Raw genomic sequence first — 19250 nt, 5'->3', positions numbered from 1 at the left:
AAAAAGAAAAGTCAGAAATGTGGTAACTTTTGAGGGTTCTAGTGACTGACAAGATCCCAAAGCGGCTTTTGAGGTGCTGCTATTAATGTTTGTTGAGCTGGAGAGTAGTTACAGGGGATTACTCACACTGTGAAAATTCATGCGACATGAAAATTCCTACATGTTATTCTCTGGTAATTGGTGATACACCAGTATTTATTGAAACAAGAGAAAGTTTAGCTTGCATAGTATTTTTGACATTTACTAAGATGTATATAACTAGCAATAGCATAGCTTTCATTTTATTCTGTTTTTTGATGCTGTGGATGGTATGTGGGGCTCCAGATAGTCCCTTAAGAATCTATTTTCTTTATCCATTTGAAGTGTTTTCCTTTCCTGGCAGTGGTTCGAGTTGTAGTCTGGCTGCTGGTCTTGAGTCTCTGGGGCTAACAGATATCCGAACGCTGGTTCGATTAATGTGCTTGGCTGCAGCAGGAAGAGCTGGCCTCTCCACCAGCCCTTCAGCTACAGCAGGCACCTCAGAACGTTCACGAGGCAGTCACAGCAAGACCAATAAGCCCATTTCTTGCCTCGCCTATCTGAGCACAGCAGTGGGATGTCTGGCTTCAAACACTCCTAGTGCCGCAAAACTGCTGGTGCAGTTGTGTACACAGGTAAGTTTGCTTCAGTATTTATCCTACTGCATAGCTTATTTCCCTCTGATTCTTGGAGAAACATTTATTTGAAATATTTTTGTTCCAAAATTATATGTAAAAATTAAGCCTGTTTGTTCTAATTGCCTCTTCAGAACTTGATTTCTGCTGCAACAGGTGTAAATCTAACTACAGTCGATGATCCAATTCAGAGAAAATTTCTACCAAGCTTTCTCCGAGGAATTGCTGAAGAGAATAAGCTTGTAACCTCTCCAAACTTTGTTGTAACACAGGCCCTTGTGGCATTACTAGCAGACAAAGGGGCCAAACTGAGACCTAACTATGATAAGTCAGAAGGTGAAAAGAAAGGTAGGTTTTATACTACTTAAATAAAGTTTTCTAATCAACTCAATTCATGTTTTTTAAAAAATGTATTTTTGCATTGTTATATTGATATTATAATAAGTAAAATGTGAGCTTCTTAAGTTTAGAACATAAAAAAGTACATGGATACTTTTTCACTGTGTACGGAAGTATTAAAAATGCGCCAAATTAGTATATAGATTGTATTTTGACTCACCATATATAATAATCCTGGTAGATTTCTTTAATTAAAATTTAGATAAAGTCAGTGTTATAAAATAATTATAATTTTAAACACCACTATGTAATCAGTGGCTATCTTCTTTCTCTCTCTCTCTCTCTCTCTCTCTCTCTTTTTTTGCGGGGGGAGGGGTGGTGCTGGGGATCAAAACCAGAGCTTTGCACATGCTAGGCAAGTGCTGCATCACTTACTATGTCCACAGCCTGCATCCTGCCTTATTTCTTTTTTGTTTTTTTGAGAAAGGATCTCACTAAATCACCTGGGCTGGTCTCAAACTTGTAATCTTCCTGTCTCAGCCCTCTGAATAACTGGGATTATGGATGTGTGCCAATGCATCTGGCTTCTACCCTTCTCTTCATCAGGCTATTTGGCCAAAGAGATGGGCTTTTGGATACATCAGCTCAGTCCCTTGTATCCAAAAAGGTTTAAATCCTTTTTTCCCCCCATGTGATTGAACCCGGGAGAAATCAAACAGGAGAGAGCATGCTAAGCATGTGCTCTCCGACCAAGCTACAACACCAGTTCCCAAGTTCTCTGAGCAGCAAAAGCCAAACTGTTATTTCTAAGGGCCATGCTGTCTCTGCATGAGCATTAAAATTATTCCTACTGTATTTCTAGCCTACTGAGTTCTTAGAGCAAGGATTATTTATTGATGTATAATGAAATGTTTACTTGCAGTCAATTGAGACATTATAGAATTTAATATGAAGTAAATGCTTTATCTCTTATACGTATATCTTTGTGATATAATTGCTTGCAAAAGTGCTAATTCTTAAAAGAAATGGGTTAACCCATTTTTGTTTGTTCATCACCACCAGCTCTCACCTGGGCATCATTTCATTGTTTTGTTTAAGCAGGTTTAATTGCCCAATTGTATGCCTATCCTTCCTATGATCCTTCTGCTGTAGGCCCTCTGGAGCTGGCTAATGCCCTGGCAGCCTGCTGCCTCTCCTCCAGGCTGTCCTCACAGCATAGGCAATGGGCCGCTCAACAACTTGTACGCACTCTTGCTGCGCACGACCGTGACAACCAAACTGCTCCACAAACACTGGCTGATATGGGAGGAGATCTCAGGAAATGTTCCTTTATCAAGTTGGAGGCTCATCAGAACAGAGTATGTATTTTGAGTATAAAGTGTATTAATCACCTATGTAAAATAGCTCAGTTTAGATCTTAGTTTCTCATCTCTCTGTCTCTGTCCTTCTGCGCTCTCTCTCTCTCTCTCACACACACACATACACACACACACATACACACACACACCAAGATTTGCTTACTAGTTACCAACTCTACTTTCTTTGTCCATTGGATTGATATAACAGTATGCAAACAGGAGAAATCAGATGGGGGATGATGGGAAAAAAAAAACAAAGAATTAGCTTCACAAAAGATAAAGACTTATTTATGCAAAAGAAAAAGTAATTGACCTATTTTAATCTAACCTACTGGGCTCTGACCAATGATAAGTGCATTTGGAAAATGAAGACTGAACTGTGTTACTTAAGTAATTTTAAAACCACTTCTTAGTCTGTTGTTTATTTTATAGAACATTCATGTGTTAAAATATTTGTATTTTATTGCATTAAATATGTTTAGTCAAGCTTTTAATATATTTTAGATAAGTCAAGTGAGTTTGGAAAAGCTAAGTCTAGCAACAATCAAGTAAGTTCTGATTAAAGGATTTTATCATTCGAAAAATTCTATGAAAATTAAAAAGACGCTACCATGAAACTGTGAAAGTGTTTATGCTATAATTCAATATGCATGGTCTCATTTTTTTCTAAATGGCTTACAAATATATACTTACTTGAAGTATAGTTTTAAAGTACTATTCCCAATTTTTTCAGGTAATGACATGTGTTTGGTGTAATAAAAAAGGTCTCTTAGCTACAAGTGGCAATGATGGCACCATTCGAGTGTGGAATGTTACCAAGAAACAATATTCACTGCAACAGACCTGTGTATTCAACAGATTGTGAGTGTTTGCATCACTTGGATAACATTTAAGAGAATCCCAAACATGTCTCATCTTGGTTGTTAATGTAATCAAGTTGTCACTAAATTTTTTTAAACGTTTCTAATAGTATTATTAAATCTCCAATGTTTATTTTTACTTTCCAGGGTGGTAATTCAGAAAATATAATTATAAATTAACTATATTTGACTTACTCAGAGTCTACTGGCAAATAAATTTTCAATTATATAAAACAGGTTAATTTTTTATTAGTTTTCAAGGATTGATTGGGAATTAGCATAATTATGTTACTTATATCAAAATATAGCAGTTTTTATTATATTATAGCCAGTTGTAGGTATTTCTTTTCTGAGGACTTTCCTAGAGATTAGGTAAATAGAAATCAATGTATTTTGCATGATAATCATGCGTACAATGTTTATAAAATCTGCATATCTTTGCTAACAAATTATGTACTAATTAAATGAGAAATAGTATAAACATCATTTGGCTATTGTGCACTCTAGTCTTAATGAAATCTTTATTTTAAAGTTTGAGGTTTGGTTTTCTTTTGAATAATAAGGATTAGAATTTCATACAATCTGTTGTATTCTAGGGAAGGGGATGCCGAGGATAGCCTTGGGTCACCCAGTGATCCAAGCTTCTCTCCTGTTTCTTGGAGCATCAGTGGCAAATATCTAGCTGGGGCTTTGGAAAAGATGGTGAATATCTGGCAAGTTAATGGTAAGAGTCATACAAATAGTAATCAACTACTTTTTATGCCTTTTAACCTTCTGAGTCCAATTTTCTATACCTTGAAAATCATAAGCTGTTTAACAACTATCAAATCTATGTAAAATGTGATTTAAATTAGAGCAAAAAAACTCATTTCTGATTTTTTTTCTTGGAATTTCAACTAACCTAGTAGTTGTAAACTAAAAATTCTTTGAGTATATTACTAAGTAATATTTGAGGAAAAATAGTGTTCACTGAATTTTAAACTATGTAACCTTTTGGATCGCTTAAATATTTCTATTTATATTTGTTTCACAGATACAAATTCTTGTTGATTTTTATTACACTTCTCTGGAAAATAAAAAATAAAATGCCAGGCACAGTGTGTATATCTGTAATCCCAGTAATTCCAGAGACTAAGGCAAGAGGATTGCAAGTTCAAGGCTAGCCTCAACAACTTAGCAAGGCCCTAACTTAATAAGACCCTGACTCAAAATAAAATTAAAAAGGACTAGGGATGTAGTTCAATAGTAAATAGATATGGGGCTCAATCTGTCATCAAAAAAAAAAAAAAAAGAAAATGGAAAGGAAGAAAAGAAAAAAAAATATAATCATGGGCTTATTAGTATTTTTGTTCATTTTTACATATTTGAGGAATGGCTATTGTACTTCAGTTATTTGAGGAATAGCTAGCATTTACCCTAAATAAATTATTCATATTAATTTGGTCAATAATTATTAGGAAAGGTCTTAGGTATTTGGTATTTGCCACTAAATATTTCCCTTTTTCCCCTCCTATAACTGTGTAATTTTGTCTTATTAATAGTTACAGAAAACCTATTAATTTAATAAGAACATAAATGAAGGATCCTGTCTTCACAGACTTATTAGTAAGCTATTATGAAATTAGGAGCTGCATTGAATATATTAATAATTTAAGTAATTTTTTTGTTGTTCTTGTTATTTTTCTTAAATAATTAAATAACAAATAGTTAATAATTTCCCCCTCTATAGGAGGAAAAGGATTAGTAGATATTCAACCTCATTGGGTATCTGCCCTGGCTTGGCCAGAAGAGAGTCCAGCTACAGCCTGGTCAGGAGAGTCTCCAGAATTACTGTTGGTGGGAAGGATGGATGGATCTCTAGGACTGATTGAAGTTGTTGATGTGTCTACCATGCACCGTCGAGAACTGGAGCATTGCTATCGAAAGGATGGTAAATGCACTTGTGTCTAGTTGAAAAAGTTTGCCCCAAACCACATAGACTTGGTGTTTTGGCTCTTGCTTTCAAAAATGATAAGTGAATATTACTTTTGGGTTTTATTTTCTAAATTATCTACTTGGTATTTCACTTGAATTAGTTACTAAATTGAAATATATTTCTCTTCAAACTTCTCTGCCAAAATGAGATTTAATATTATTATAATGCATATTAGTCATTCATCCTGTAAGATTCCAAAGTCTCCCTTGAAAGTAGAATTGTCCAAGAGAAAAAAAGATAATAATCATTGGTAGAGATGAAATTGTTAACAATGAGTGAAATTGAGGAAATGGGAAAAGGTGGAAAATTTCTGGTTTGACAAGAGAAATTCAGAAGTCTGTTTCCATTTATTTTCTTACCATGTACTGTGAGTAGGTAGGCACCTTAGTAGTTTTAGTTAGTAACTTTGGGGGAGTGGTGTAATTTCAAAGCTCCAAGTGCTTGCTTACATGGTACTTCACTAACAGAGTAGAAGTTTTTCAGTAGCTCAGTGGTAGAGCACTGCCCATCATATGTGAAGCCCTGAGTTCAATCCTCAGTACTACAAAAGCAAACAATACAGAGTAGAAGAGGTTTTTTAAAAAATTTAATCTTTAAAAAATAGCTCATGGGGCTAAGGCTGTAGCTCAGTGGTAAAGTACTTGCCTCATAGGTGTGAGGCCCAGGGTTCGATCCTCAGCCCCACATAAAAATAAATAAATAAATAAATAAATAAAGGTATTGTGTCCATCTACAACTAAAAAAATATTTTTAAAAAGTACTTCAGTGGGCTAGTGATATAGATCAATTGGTAGAGTGTTTACCTTGCATACACAAGGCCCTGCGTTCAATTCCCAGCACCACAAGGGGGGAAAAAGTTTATAACATTCACAGGGTTCAAATATTTAGAAATTTTTAAAGGATATAGAGTGAAAAGTCTTTCTCCTATCCAGTCTGTTCCTACCCCCCAATTCTATTGTTATACTGTTTTTCCCCTTCTTTTTTAGCCTTTCAGTGTTATATAAGCTGTAAAAAGCAGATTGTTTTGATAGAATATGGAAACACATAGAGTAGGGAATATTAAATAAAGCAGAAGAAGGGACAGGTTATTTTCTATAACTTGAGTTATTTCACTTTTCAGTCATTAGTTCAGCAACTTAAAATAAACCAAGGTATTCAATTGTTGTCACTCTTTTGCAACAACAATCTGAAAAAGAATAAAAAATTAAAAATGAGGTACTTTGTCACTTAAAAATGAGTTTTAGAGTGGGTTACATGTAAGCCTTATAGTAGGCTTACTTTTTGTCTAATGCAGTAAAGAGCTATTTGGAAATTTACAGTGGTTGCAGTAGGATATACTTGTTTCAGAGTATCAGAAAATAAATAAGTCTCTCCTTTCTTTATCTTGTTATTATCATATTAGTATCTGTTACTTGCATTGCTTGGTTCAGTGAAGATAGACCATTTGCAGTGGGATATTTTGATGGAAAATTGCTACTGGGAACAAAGGAACCACTTGAGAAAGGAGGCATTGTTCTAATTGATGCACATAAGGTAAACAGGTCTTCACCAGAGTGTTTATTTTTCTTGCTTTTTATTTGGTACCAATTTCTTTAAAATGTTTACATCATGTACTTAAGATTTAATGTTCTATTGTTACACAAACTCTTCAGTCCATGTATGTTTATGGAAAAGTTTATGTTAAAAAAGAAAAAAATCAAGCCATGAAAAAAGTAAAACCAAAACAGTGATATGGGAATATGCTGGGAATACTCCCTTTTCAGTGTCTCTTATTGATGCCAGAAATTCCACTCATCAAGATGATTCCTTTATTGTAAACAGTTTGATAATTCAGATGTTTACAGGACACCTAGGCAGGTGACATAAATGCCTGAAATCTGGAGTTGGGAGTTATGGAAGGAGGGTTAAAAAACATCAGAACATGTTATCACAAAACACAAAACATGTCACACATTTTCATAAATGTTTGTCCATTTGGTGATGGGTGCTGCTTCTTTTTTAAAGTTTCTTCTTTTTCACTGTAATGAATATTAGTCAGTAAAAACGACTCTTGAAATGCTCATGCAAATGAAAAATAATGTATCTCTCGGGAGTCAGAATTTAATAATTCCTTCTGATTAACATTTATTGATGTTTGACTGTCACAAATATATATATAACAAAGATTATATTATAAGGTAAGTTTATTTAGTAATTGGAAATGACATGGCAGTGTGTGACAGGCGTAAAATGTTGATTTCAAAGTAATTGAGTTATAGAAATATATTATAAATTATTGAATTTAAACAATTTATTTGTGAAAGAAAAATCATTTTTTTCCCTTTTCTGATTTTTTCCCTCTCCCTATTGTTTCAAGGATACTCTTGTCAGTATGAAATGGGACCCGACAGGTCATATTCTTATGACATGTGCCAAAGAAGAAAATGTGAAACTCTGGGGACCTATTTCAGGATGCTGGCGCTGTCTACATTCGCTCTGTCATCCATCTATTGTGAATGGCATTGCTTGGTGCAACCTTCCAGGGAGAGGATCCAAGTTGCAGTTACTAATGGCTACGTATGTTATAAATTGTGCGCGTGTGCATGTGTGTCTTAATTTTTTTTTTTAATGTCGACTATTATTTGCACTAAATGTGGCTTCTCAGTAGTCTTAAACAGGTTTTTTTTTGCCAGTTACTGTTCATATAATTTGTAATACTGTTAAACACCTCAAAGAAATAAAGAATGCTTTTCCAATGTGAAACTTAGTATGTAATCTTCTATGTGATCAATTTTTTTTAAGTGGCTGTCAGAGTGGCTTGGTATGTGTTTGGTGTATTCCACAAGATATGACACAGACCAGTATGACTAGTTCAGAAGGATGGTGGGACCAGGAATCAAATTGCCAGGTAATGTTCTGGTGTTTTTGAAGACTTTCTCTGAAATCATAGATAGTATAGCTAATCAAAGTAATTCTCCCTCAGTAAGATACTTAGCACAATATCCCAAAGGGCAGAATCCCTTAAAGAATTATCAATAATTGTTATACTCTGTGTGCTCTCTGAATTAGTTTGATTTATTTGAGTCAGATACCATAATTGTTAAGATGAAATATTTAATGCATATTGAATAGTGACTGTTATGATGGTGATGAATAGAATCAATGCTCCTGTAATCAGTTGAATCTTAGGTACAGTGAAGTAGGAACACCATGGGTACATACTTTCCAGAGTATTATTCATAAAAATGAAAGTTACATAAAGCTGAAATTTAAAAAATTAAACCATTGGCTAAAAAAAATAGAAATCAGCATGTTCTTGTCTCTGGAGGATAATTGGTACTTGAAAACGTAGTCATTTCTGCCAATTTGAAGAGTAGAAAACTAGTTTAGAAATGGATCTGAAAAAGAGAAACTCAGCTTCAGCAAAGGAGCACCAGACTGATGTTTTATTATTTACTCAGTCAGACTAACTAATCATTATAAGAGAAGGTGTTCCCCTCTCCCCAGTCCCTAGTTTTACACTGAAATGTAAAATTTTCAAGAATGAATTATAACTCTTAAACCCATAAATTGCTTTTATTTTAATATATGGTTAAAAACAATGATTGCAGGATGGATATAGGAAATCAGCAGGAGCCAAGTGTATTTATCAGCTGCGGGGACACATCACTCCTGTTCGAACTGTTGCCTTTAGTTCTGATGGGTTGGCCCTGGTGTCTGGTGGACTTGGTGGGCTCATGAACATTTGGTCTTTAAGGGTAAGAGCATAAATTTATTTTTATTTTAAGACATATTTTTACATTGACTTAAATATGTGTGGTAAAAATTATTTGATGTAATAATATCTTGAATACCTAATAAACTCCTTTAAGAATACTCATCTCTTAGAAAAAATAATAACAATCCTCTGCCCTTTAATTTTTCTTACTGTTGATAAATATTCTTAAGGTCCTATAAAATTGGGTTGTCAGTAAGTAATTAGACGTTGTTGAATTTAGCTGAAGTATAGATATCAGAATATGTTTTTATAAATATAAAGTATAAATTTTAAATGTCAGTAATGCCTAAGGTTAAATAATGTGTACTGACAAATTTATCTCATTTTAGGATGGCTCTGTCTTGCAGACAGTTGTGATAGGCTCTGGAGCTATTCAAACCACAGTGTGGATTCCAGAAGTTGGGGTGGCTGCTTGCTCAAATAGATCAAAGGTAATGTTGCAGTTATATCAACTTATAGGATATAAGCCTATAAGCAGTTTTAGAAATCGTGGCTAAGCACCTTACTTCATGGATGACAAACATATCCAGAGAGATTGTTATATGCAGCTATTTCATGGTGGAATAATTAGAAACCAGGCCTTCTAATTTATTGTCTAGTACTCTTTTCTACTATTCTCTGGGCTTTGGTGAAAGGGCTTAATTGAGTAATTTCATTTCCATTGAAAGATATAAAATGGATTTTTTCTTTCTGTTGTGATTTTTGGCATAACACTAAGCTATCTCAAAAGAATTTTCTCTGGGGGGAAAAAACCATCGTGAGACATTTAATTCAAGCATGCAAAATATGTCGTGGCTTTTAAACTTAAGGCTCTAACGAAAACACTAGTCACCTTACTGTGAAGTAATTTAATGATGTGATATCTCCTACAGTAATTGTTTCTCATACTCTTAAAGATTAATGCCAATGTGCTGTTTGATTTACATTTTAGGTGATTAAATGATATTAAAAGAATCCATAAACCTGCATGAATAGTCAGTCCTATTAGAAGTAAAATATAAAAACAAACTAGTTCTAAGAATATTTTGTAATACCCTAGTCAGTAGTAGACTGTGTAAATAAACCATAGAGCCAGAGTAGAACAGTTCTGCTGCTTTGCAAATGTGTTCCTTAGTAGACAGAATTGTTTCCTCTAGAATCCCTGTGATTATATTATATTTAAAAATATACTATGTACCTTTACAAGTTCTATGAAACAGCAAATATTGGCATTGTTTCTTAAAGAGAATTAGCTATGCCAAGGTAGTTCACAAATTTTATGATTCTTATCCACTCAATTTTACAGACTGGTGTAGTGGTATACTCCTGTAATCCCAGTGACTCAGAGACTGAGGCAGGAAGATCCCAAGTTCAAGGTTAGCCTCAGCAACCTAATGAGACCCTGTCTCAAAATAAACAATAAGAAGGGCTGGGAATGTATCTCAGTGGTAGAGTGTCTCTGGGTTCCAACCACAGTACCAAAACAAATAAAAAGACTATTTTTTACTTGGACAAAATTTAAGATGTTTTGAAATACAGCCTTTTTGGAAATCAATGTCTAAAAAAGCAAAAGTGTTTAATGTAGTTATGGGAAAGAATTTCTGAGATTGAATGTTGATAGTATTATCTTATCTTTTACTTAAAACAAATTTATTATCTGCCATGATTTATTTTCAACCAGGATGTTTTAGTTGTGAATTGTACAGCAGAATGGGCCACTGCCAATCATGTTTTAGCAACCTGTAGAACGGCACTGAAACAACAGGGTATTCTGGGATTAAACATGGCTCCTTGCATGAGAGCATTTCTGGAGCGGTTACCCATGATGCTTCAGGAGCAGTATACTTATGAAAAGGTAATTCATTGCATTTACTCCTAGAGATCTGCAGGTGCTTAGTGTTTTAGAATTTAAATTATAGCTTTGAAATTATTCCTTACAGACATTAAGTCTGAGGAAAGTAAGTGTGGATATTTAGACAGAATCAAAGTCAATTGTGAATTGACTTAGAATTCCTGAGCCTATTCTTAACTTTATTTTTACTGAAATAAAATAAAAACAACTCCCAAATTTGTATCATTAATATCATTCTTTGCCAGATGATTTATATTTATATATATATATATATATATATATATATATATATATATATATATATGTCATAGGAGGACACAATGTCTTTATTTTACCTTAAAAAATATATCTATATAATCTATTTATTTATTTATTTTTTAGTCATAGGTGGACACAATGTCTTTATTTTATCTTATGTGGTGCTGAGGATCAAACCCAGTGCCTCACACATACTAGGCGTGTTCTCTACCTCTGAGCCACAACCCCAACCCATCAGATGATTTATTCACTACAAAGCTTCTTAAAGTATCTATGCCTATGAGTTTGATCTTCCCTTTTCTGGCCTATATATCTGGTTTTGTATGGCTCTACAACAAAGTTAGGGGGTAGGAATGGATATGGATGTACATCCTTGCCATGTACCAAGCAAATCTTTGTGGGAAGTTTAGTAGAACAGCTGAGCTGAGTAGCATCATTAAATACTAGAATGAAAAACTGTGGAATTTGGACCTATTGTCCAGGCAGATCCTCAAGTAGCCTGCATTTTAGCCCTCAGTAGTCACAGTGTGCTGCCCCTCAACAGGACTCTTTGTGTTTTTTGCCAAACTATATTAATATAATCAGTTGTTACCATACCTAGTTAATTTCACTGAAGTGTTTGCCCAAATTTTCTTTTCTAAACCCTCAGTCCCTTACAGAGTTACTGTGCCATGACTAGGGAATACCATAGAAGAGGATGGGATTTTCTTTGGTGACTATCAGGGTTTTCTTGGTAATGGTAGAAAATAGTAGGTTTCCATGATTTAGTTGTTATCCCCTCACCACACCTTCTTTTTCAATCAGGAAAAAAAAAATAATGAAAATATATTAAATGAATTGTGATCTCCTCAGTTGACTCCTGGAACAGAAAAGGAATATTGGTGGGAAAACCAATAAAGTTCTTTGGTTTAGTTAGTATTATACTACCAACGTTAGTTTCTTGGTTTTGCTAAGTTATGGTTATGTTAAGATGTTAACATTAGAGGAAGTTGAGTGAAGAGTTTATAGGAATTCTCTATGTTACTATATCTATATTTCTGTAAATTTAAAATCTTTTGAAAGTAAAAATCTTAAAATAGTAAACAAAGATGATGGGGCTGGGGTTGTGGCCCAGCGGTAGTGCATTCGCCTAGCTTGTGCGAGGCCCTGGGTTCACTCCTCAGCACCATATAATTATAAATAAAATAAAGGAAGGTATTATGTCCAACTGTAACTAAAAAATAAAATATCTTAAAAAATGATTACAGCTTTTAGAACATAGTAAGTTAATGTATACTATTTGGCACAAGCTCTTCAACATGGCATCCTTGCATTTTCTCTTAGCCTCATGTGGTTTGTGGTGACCAGCTTGTTCACAGCCCCTATATGCAATGTCTGGCTTCCCTTGCTGTGGGACTTCATCTGGATCAGCTATTGTGTAGCCCTCCAGTGCCACCACACCACCAGAACTGCCTCCTTGACCCTTCATCCTGGAATCCAAACGAGTGGGCCTGGTTAGAATGCTTCTCAACCACCATTAAAGCTGCTGAAGCCCTGACCAATGGAACACAATTTCCAGAATCTTTTACTGTTCCAGATCTAGAGCCTGTTCCAGAGGATGAACTTGTATTCCTAATGGTAAATGTTACACAAGCAGCTATTATTTGGAGCTGAGATTGTATCGGGGGTGTTTGGCATACAGAAGACCCTTAACAAGTTTTTACTAGCTTGGATAGTTAGATAAACTGAAAATATGTTTTCTTCAGATGGTCATTTTCAATCTGATATCAGGTCTCTGTGGTGACAGATGTTGATTATATGAGAGTTCTTGTACACCTACTGGCTCTCAGTGAAACAGTTCCATATTTTTCCATTTTTTTCCTATATGTGTTTGTTTATTGTAGCATTTTTTTCATGATCAACTTGTACAATTTGTACCACATATGGATTCTAATTTATTTAGTACTTCAGTCATGCTTTTAATCAGTGCCAAATAAGAATATGAAAGAGCATTCAAATTATCATTTCTTTTTGACTATATTTGAAAGTGTCTAGCTGTGGAAACTATGATGTAGGTAAAATACTTGTGTAGACAACCCCTTTATGAAGAATTATGCATACAAACATTTGAACATATAATATAAAACAGACAAATATGAATTGAGGAAAATTATCTAAATATAGATTATTTTAATCAAGAAGTGTCCTTTTGAACTCATTTGGCCCAAATCTGTCGTTTTGTAGATGCAAAAACTGAAATATAAAACGATGCAGAAACCTACCCACAGCTGCACATTCACAAAAGCAGTAAACCGTATACATACCCTTGCACCTGTGGATGCTCAGTAAACATATGGGTAGCTTTGAAACACCAAGGCTTTAGTGAAAGTGTTTATAATAAAGGCATTAAATAATAACAATAATAAAATCAAGTTTGAAATGATTATAAAGTTCTTCTTGCAGGTTATGGTTACATGTGTTTGTAGTCTTAGCTGTTCAGGAGGCTGGGGCAGGAGAATCTCTAGAGCCAGGAGTTTGAGGCTATCCTGTGTACATAGCAAGACCCCACTAAAAAATAAATAAACAAATAAACAAATAAAAAGGCAACAAAAACTCGCTCTTATTTTGTCATACTATTTCCATGATCTTTTTTGGAAAAATTTTGTTAGAAGACTTTATTAATAGGTAAGAACAGAAATTGTGACTAATAAGCACGATTTTGATACTGATGTCCTCCCTGTCTTACAGGATAACAGTAAGTGGATCAATGGCATGGATGAGCAAATTATGTCATGGGCAACTTCTAGACCTGAGGTCAGTAAAGATGAAGACAACTATATGGTGGTTCTCAAGTCAATTTTTTTATTATAAATGTGTGTGTTTTGTGTCCTGGTGTCTCCCTTGGAGGCTGGCACATGCTTGATACCCAGTACATGCTTGTTTGAACAAATGGATGAATCTAAGTTTTAGGTGATTGTGGTTTTCTAGGACTGGCACCTGGGAGGTAAATGTGATGTCTACCTGTGGGGTGCTGGTAGGCATGGACAGCTGGCAGAAGCAGGAAGAAATGTAATGGTACCTGCCGCAGCTCCCTCATTCTCACAGGCACAACAGGTAACTAATAGGGTAAAAAATGGAGAGAAAACTTGGGAATTGATAATTCCAATTCCTTTGCTGTCAGTAACTTATTGGGGGATAAAGCTTGTCCATTTCATAGTCTATTGTGAGGAATCATTAAATAAAGTTATGATGGGTAGCCTCCCAATAAAAGCTTGCTAAGGTTTTTTCAGACTTAAGACATTTTGTTAAAAATTTCTAAATTTCTCTTGCTTCCAAGTGTAATGAATTAACAGCATGATACAGTAGGCCTACATAGTATATATTTGTGGAAGTTTAAATACTCCTTCTTAGTGATTCTCTGCTTGAGTTCACAAACTCCCTAGGATATTTAGGCATACTTCATTGGTATCATTCCCCACTTCTAATAATCATGGTAACATATTTCCAAACCTTTCTGAGGTTATTGCTTTTTTGTTTGTTTGTTCTTTCCTACCTTAGCTATTCCAGAGTTCACTGCTCTTCCTTATATATGTCCCCTCTAGTTTCTTCTTCTTTCTAGTCCAATCTTTAATGTTTCCTCACCACCCTTCCCACTTCCTTCTTGTATCTGTGTTGTATTAATGGTATTGTTTAACTCTGCACAATTGGCTGAAATCCCTGTACATAACATGGTTTGAAACTATCTTAGATAGGCCTCATATGTCTCTTGGTTAAGTAAGCGGTTTTATAGTAATCAAGAGATATAAGAAAACCATAGTTAATAACCTATCCCCTGTAGTTAAAATGATAGAAGGACTGATATGAAGGTATCCTTGGGATACATGGAATCATTCAAATGTTTGCACATTAAAGTGAAATAATAAAAGGGTAATATTTTTAATTGTTTGCTTTTATACTAGGTTGTATGTGGTCAGAATTGTACATTTGTTATCCAGGCCAATGGTACAGTGTTGGCTTGTGGAGAAGGAAGTTATGGCAGATTAGGACAAGGAAATTCTGATGACCTTCATGTGCTGACAGTTATTTCAGCCTTACAAGGTAAAATTGTCCTTAATTTTGAAATGTTTAGAAATTATGACCTAATCATAAAAATATTTGCTTATCTTGGAACTCTTCTCACACCTTTGTTAGATAAAATCATAAGTTTTTCACTTATATTTGAATTTTCGTTTAGGTATATATACAGTCTTAATTTACATATTTTAAGATATATTATTTTGCAGGTTATTTATAATAGCAATGCTAGCATTCAGTGATATATTAAATAACTGTTTTTGAAACCTACTGATGATTGTAACCAAATTCTTTAAAATTATAAAAGTATAATTTGACAACTGTTAATAGCAGTAGCAATCAGGCTTGTGTTTCATTAAAATTAAAAGTCAATTTATATGAAAATGTGCAAATGGGCATCTCTAGAAGAGTTCTGTGAGACTCGGTGAAAGAAAATCTGTGGGAAAACCACTGAGGGAACTTCTGGCTTATTCTCTTAAGTGAACTCTTACTTATTCTGAAGCCTAAAAAGAAAGCATGGAGGGCTTTTTAAGTACAAACAAACAAGTAACACAGAACAGAAAGTTCTAAGTGTTTTTCTGGAGATCTGGGTGGAAAGAGTGTAACAGTGGAGATGGAAACATTGGCTGGTGGCCTGTCTATATTCCTTCTGGTCCCTGGCTTCGGGACCTTGCTCAAACTTACTATATCTCTTTGTGACTCCGTGTCTGCAATTGTTAAAGTGGTGATATTAGAATCTGCTTCCTAGGTTTTGTGTAAGAACAGGAAACGAGGGCCTGGAGTTGTGGCTCAGTGGTAGAGCCCTTGCCTATCAAGTGTGAGGCCCTAGGTTCGATTCTCAGCACTGCATATAAATAAAAATAAAGAGGAAAAAATTAGGAAATGAGAAAATTCATGTAAAGCATTTATAGAAGTGGCTAGAATATAGTCATTAGTGACTGTAACTGCTGTAGTCATCATCTTCCTGGTCATCATCATTGTTTTATGTGACTGCTTCCAATTTTGCCAGATTTTGGCTATAGCTTTGATTTAAAACAGGTTTAATTTTATTTCTGTAATACTATTTTAGTGTTTTTCAATCCTGGAGGTGTTCTGTAGTGGCTACAAATAAAAGAAAGAAGTTTTAATATCCAGTGACACCTGTTGGATTTCTGCTCTATTCCAGGTTTTGTGGTGACCCAGCTGGTGACTTCCTGTGGTTCTGATGGGCACTCCATGGCCCTGACAGAAAGTGGTGAAGTCTTTAGCTGGGGAGATGGTGACTATGGTAAACTTGGCCATGGGAACAGTGACAGGCAGCGGCGGCCAAGGCAGATTGAGGCCTTACAAGGAGAAGAAGTGGTACAGGTCAGAACATGGATAAATTTGCCTTTGAATATAAATGTACTAGTTGTTGAATAGCATTCTTAAATTTAGGTAACAGTAAATAATAGTAAAAATATGCAAGTATTATAAAAGATCCACTTTTTGATTGTAGAGATTAATTCTTGAGCTTGTCAGAAGTTTGAATGGGCTTTGGTGTAAGAATGGACTTCCTTTTTTCCTGAGCCAGCTGGTTGGTGCAGGATTGGGTGCTACAGATCCTTGAAAGAAACTCTAAGAACTTACTTAAGTTCTATCATTTTTGTTACACAAGCTGATTTCATATACATTTTCTTATCTGTTAGTGATCTAAAATAATATTGTAAAATTACAATATTATTATAGGAATTTTCAAAGAATTTCTCCATTCATTATCTCGTTTAGTGTAGATCAGTTAATCACAGCTAAAGAGTAGCAACAGTTACTCTAATGTTTGCAATTTAAATTGGTTTTTCTGAGGCTGGTGAGGGAGATCAGACTGGGAGGAGCGGGAGAGTCACCTGGGCAGATAGAATAGATTGATCTTGAAGATCCTAACTTGTCACTACATTAATAACCAAAAGTGTCTGATTTATTTTTTTTCTCAATATCCCCTCTCCTCAAAAACATTTTGTCCTCCTTGGTTCTGTCCTAGATGTCTTGTGGCTTTAAGCACTCAGCAGTGGTAACTTCAGATGGCAAACTGTTTACCTTTGGTAATGGTGACTATGGTCGTCTGGGTCTTGGCAACACCTCTAACAAAAAACTTCCTGAGAGAGTGACTGCACTGGAAGGATATCAAATTGGACAAGTATGGAATAAGTCAATACAGTGTTTTAACTGAGAGGAATTTATCCCTTCTGTGTGTACTTAAGACATTCTCCTTTCAGGAGGGCTCAGGATCACTAGTTGTACTTCTGTACATTTTGGTTGGTCTAGTTGATACTTTTTCATAACTTTTCCAATGAATGAATATGAATTCATATTTTAGGACAAACAAATGTCCTTATTTCAGGATATGAATATTTTAAAACCTCCAGAGGGTGCTAATAAAACTTGCTATAAAACTTTTAAACAATACAGATGTTTGTGGCTCCTTTCTGGCACTGTTGAATTTGATGGCTGAATTGCACCATCACTGGTAGCTACTGCTTTCAAGCAATAGTTGATCTTGCTGTGCACATTCAGAGTATTACCAGCAACAGAATATTATAGGTTTGTCTTTTTTCCCCTATATCATTCCTTAGACACTTTCTGGTGTGAATGAATATTTTGATTTGTATGTATTTGTTCCTATCTTTCATACTTTTTGATTCTTAGTCACAGATATTTGAAGGATTTCACTTTGAAGAAGAAAGTTATTTGTGGACATTAGAAATTATTTCAATTAACCCATTTTAGTTAACATTTATCATAGGTGCTGAAGCCAATAAAAATCTTTGGAAATATAACCAAATTCTCCATTGAAGTTGAAAAAATGATCCCAGAGACAGAGTTATGGTGTTTTAGTCTTAAAATTTGCTTTTTTAATACCTCTTATTTCTCCAGGTGGCCTGTGGGCTAAACCACACTTTGGCAGTGTCAGCAGATGGCTCTATGGTGTGGGCTTTTGGAGATGGAGACTATGGAAAGCTAGGCTTAGGAAATTCCACTGCAAAATCTTCACCTCAGGTCAGTTAGTGACTTTAATCTAGGCTTTTGCGTAATGAAAACTAGTTTTCATCTATGTCAGTACCTCTTTTTAGTTGGAAATAATTTACCTTTAACATTTTGGGGTATTTCTTAATGAAGTTTAGAAGCTTCTGTTGATTATTCTTGAATGTCTACCATTCTAGATCTTGATTTTAAATAAGTCATTAATAGCTAATGGATGTGAAAATTCTGCAATAATAAACCTTTGTCTCTATAGACAGCCTAAACACTACAGGACTGTGTCCCATGTAGAGGAGAAATATTTAGAAACATCTCCAGGGTCTCTTTTGGAGGGAACCATGGACAGTCTTTATAATCCTCTGCTTACAGCTGCTATTAGCTTATCATTACCCCTGAATTAAACAGGTGTGCATTTCCTTTTAAAACACAGTATAAAGGAAATTTGAGTATATAAAGAAATACATTAGAAGCTGTTATTCATATCTTAGAATGTTCCGCTCTGCAGAAGACTTCCCTTGCAGTTCTTTTATGTAGATTTTCTTGACACATTTGTGAAGTATGCATACTCAGTTTACTTCAGCTTCACACTCAACATAATCTACAGTCTGTGACATCATGATAGCTAGACTAGTGAATGTTCACTAGGGATGTAGAGAAAAAGGATGCCTTTGCTAGAGGACATAGAAAGCAGCTGTTGTTACCTCTGACAGCTTAAAAAGTTTAACAGGGAGGAGCCCATGGCCTATGTGGTCTTGCATGGTTTTTAAAAGTTCATGGTGTTCCCTTTGTTCTCTGTTGCCCAGAGGAATGTTTCCATTTCACATGCGCCCTTGCATACTCTTTCCCCAAAATTTATTTAGTTCACAGAGCAGTAGGATAAAATATATTTTAGGAGTATGGATTTGGGTGAAACAGGGAGTTGATACTTAGTAATTTTATTAGAAGATAGTCTTTGACTTTGTACAAATTCAAGAGCCGCCCCCCTGCCCGCGCCTCCTCCCTCTGCTTTTTTGGGGCACCCAGGATTTAACTCAGGGTCTCACTGAATTGCTTAGCGCCTCACCTCTACTGAGGCTGGCTTTAAACTTGCAATTCTCCTGTCCCAGCCTCCCGAGCTGCTGAGATTACAGGGTGCGCCACTGCAACCAGCTCCCCTTCTTAAAATATGTGCA

General features: G+C 35.1%; 1 protein-coding gene across 5 annotated transcripts in view; it reads left to right on the top strand.

The window, feature by feature from the left end:
* The window catches only part of Herc1 (HECT and RLD domain containing E3 ubiquitin protein ligase family member 1), a 185032-nt gene that overhangs the window by 148514 nt on the left and 17268 nt on the right, over nucleotides 1-19250 (top strand). For 4 of the 5 annotated variants that reach the window (XM_076850910.2, XM_076850909.2, XM_076850908.2 and 1 more), the window contains exons 49-67: nucleotides 383-653; nucleotides 788-1001; nucleotides 2094-2350; nucleotides 3084-3211; nucleotides 3807-3934; nucleotides 4940-5140; nucleotides 6588-6718; nucleotides 7542-7741; nucleotides 7967-8072; nucleotides 8776-8922; nucleotides 9272-9373; nucleotides 10603-10776; nucleotides 12355-12648; nucleotides 13759-13824; nucleotides 13999-14124; nucleotides 14970-15108; nucleotides 16250-16431; nucleotides 17081-17236; nucleotides 17974-18096. In XM_076850910.2, the coding sequence (XP_076707025.1) occupies nucleotides 383-653; nucleotides 788-1001; nucleotides 2094-2350; nucleotides 3084-3211; nucleotides 3807-3934; nucleotides 4940-5140; nucleotides 6588-6718; nucleotides 7542-7741; nucleotides 7967-8072; nucleotides 8776-8922; nucleotides 9272-9373; nucleotides 10603-10776; nucleotides 12355-12648; nucleotides 13759-13824; nucleotides 13999-14124; nucleotides 14970-15108; nucleotides 16250-16431; nucleotides 17081-17236; nucleotides 17974-18096 (3145 nt within the window). The remainder of the gene's footprint in view (nucleotides 1-382; nucleotides 654-787; nucleotides 1002-2093; nucleotides 2351-3083; nucleotides 3212-3806; nucleotides 3935-4939; nucleotides 5141-6587; nucleotides 6719-7541; nucleotides 7742-7966; nucleotides 8073-8775; nucleotides 8923-9271; nucleotides 9374-10602; nucleotides 10777-12354; nucleotides 12649-13758; nucleotides 13825-13998; nucleotides 14125-14969; nucleotides 15109-16249; nucleotides 16432-17080; nucleotides 17237-17973; nucleotides 18097-19250) is intronic. The other variant, XM_076850911.2, reaches the window with a different exon arrangement.

This window comes from Callospermophilus lateralis, chromosome 3, assembly GCF_048772815.1.
Source record: "Callospermophilus lateralis isolate mCalLat2 chromosome 3, mCalLat2.hap1, whole genome shotgun sequence".
Taxonomy (NCBI): Eukaryota; Metazoa; Chordata; class Mammalia; order Rodentia; family Sciuridae; genus Callospermophilus; species Callospermophilus lateralis.
The sequence above is the reverse complement of the archived record's forward strand: the minus strand, read 5'-3'. Positions and strand labels throughout refer to the sequence as shown.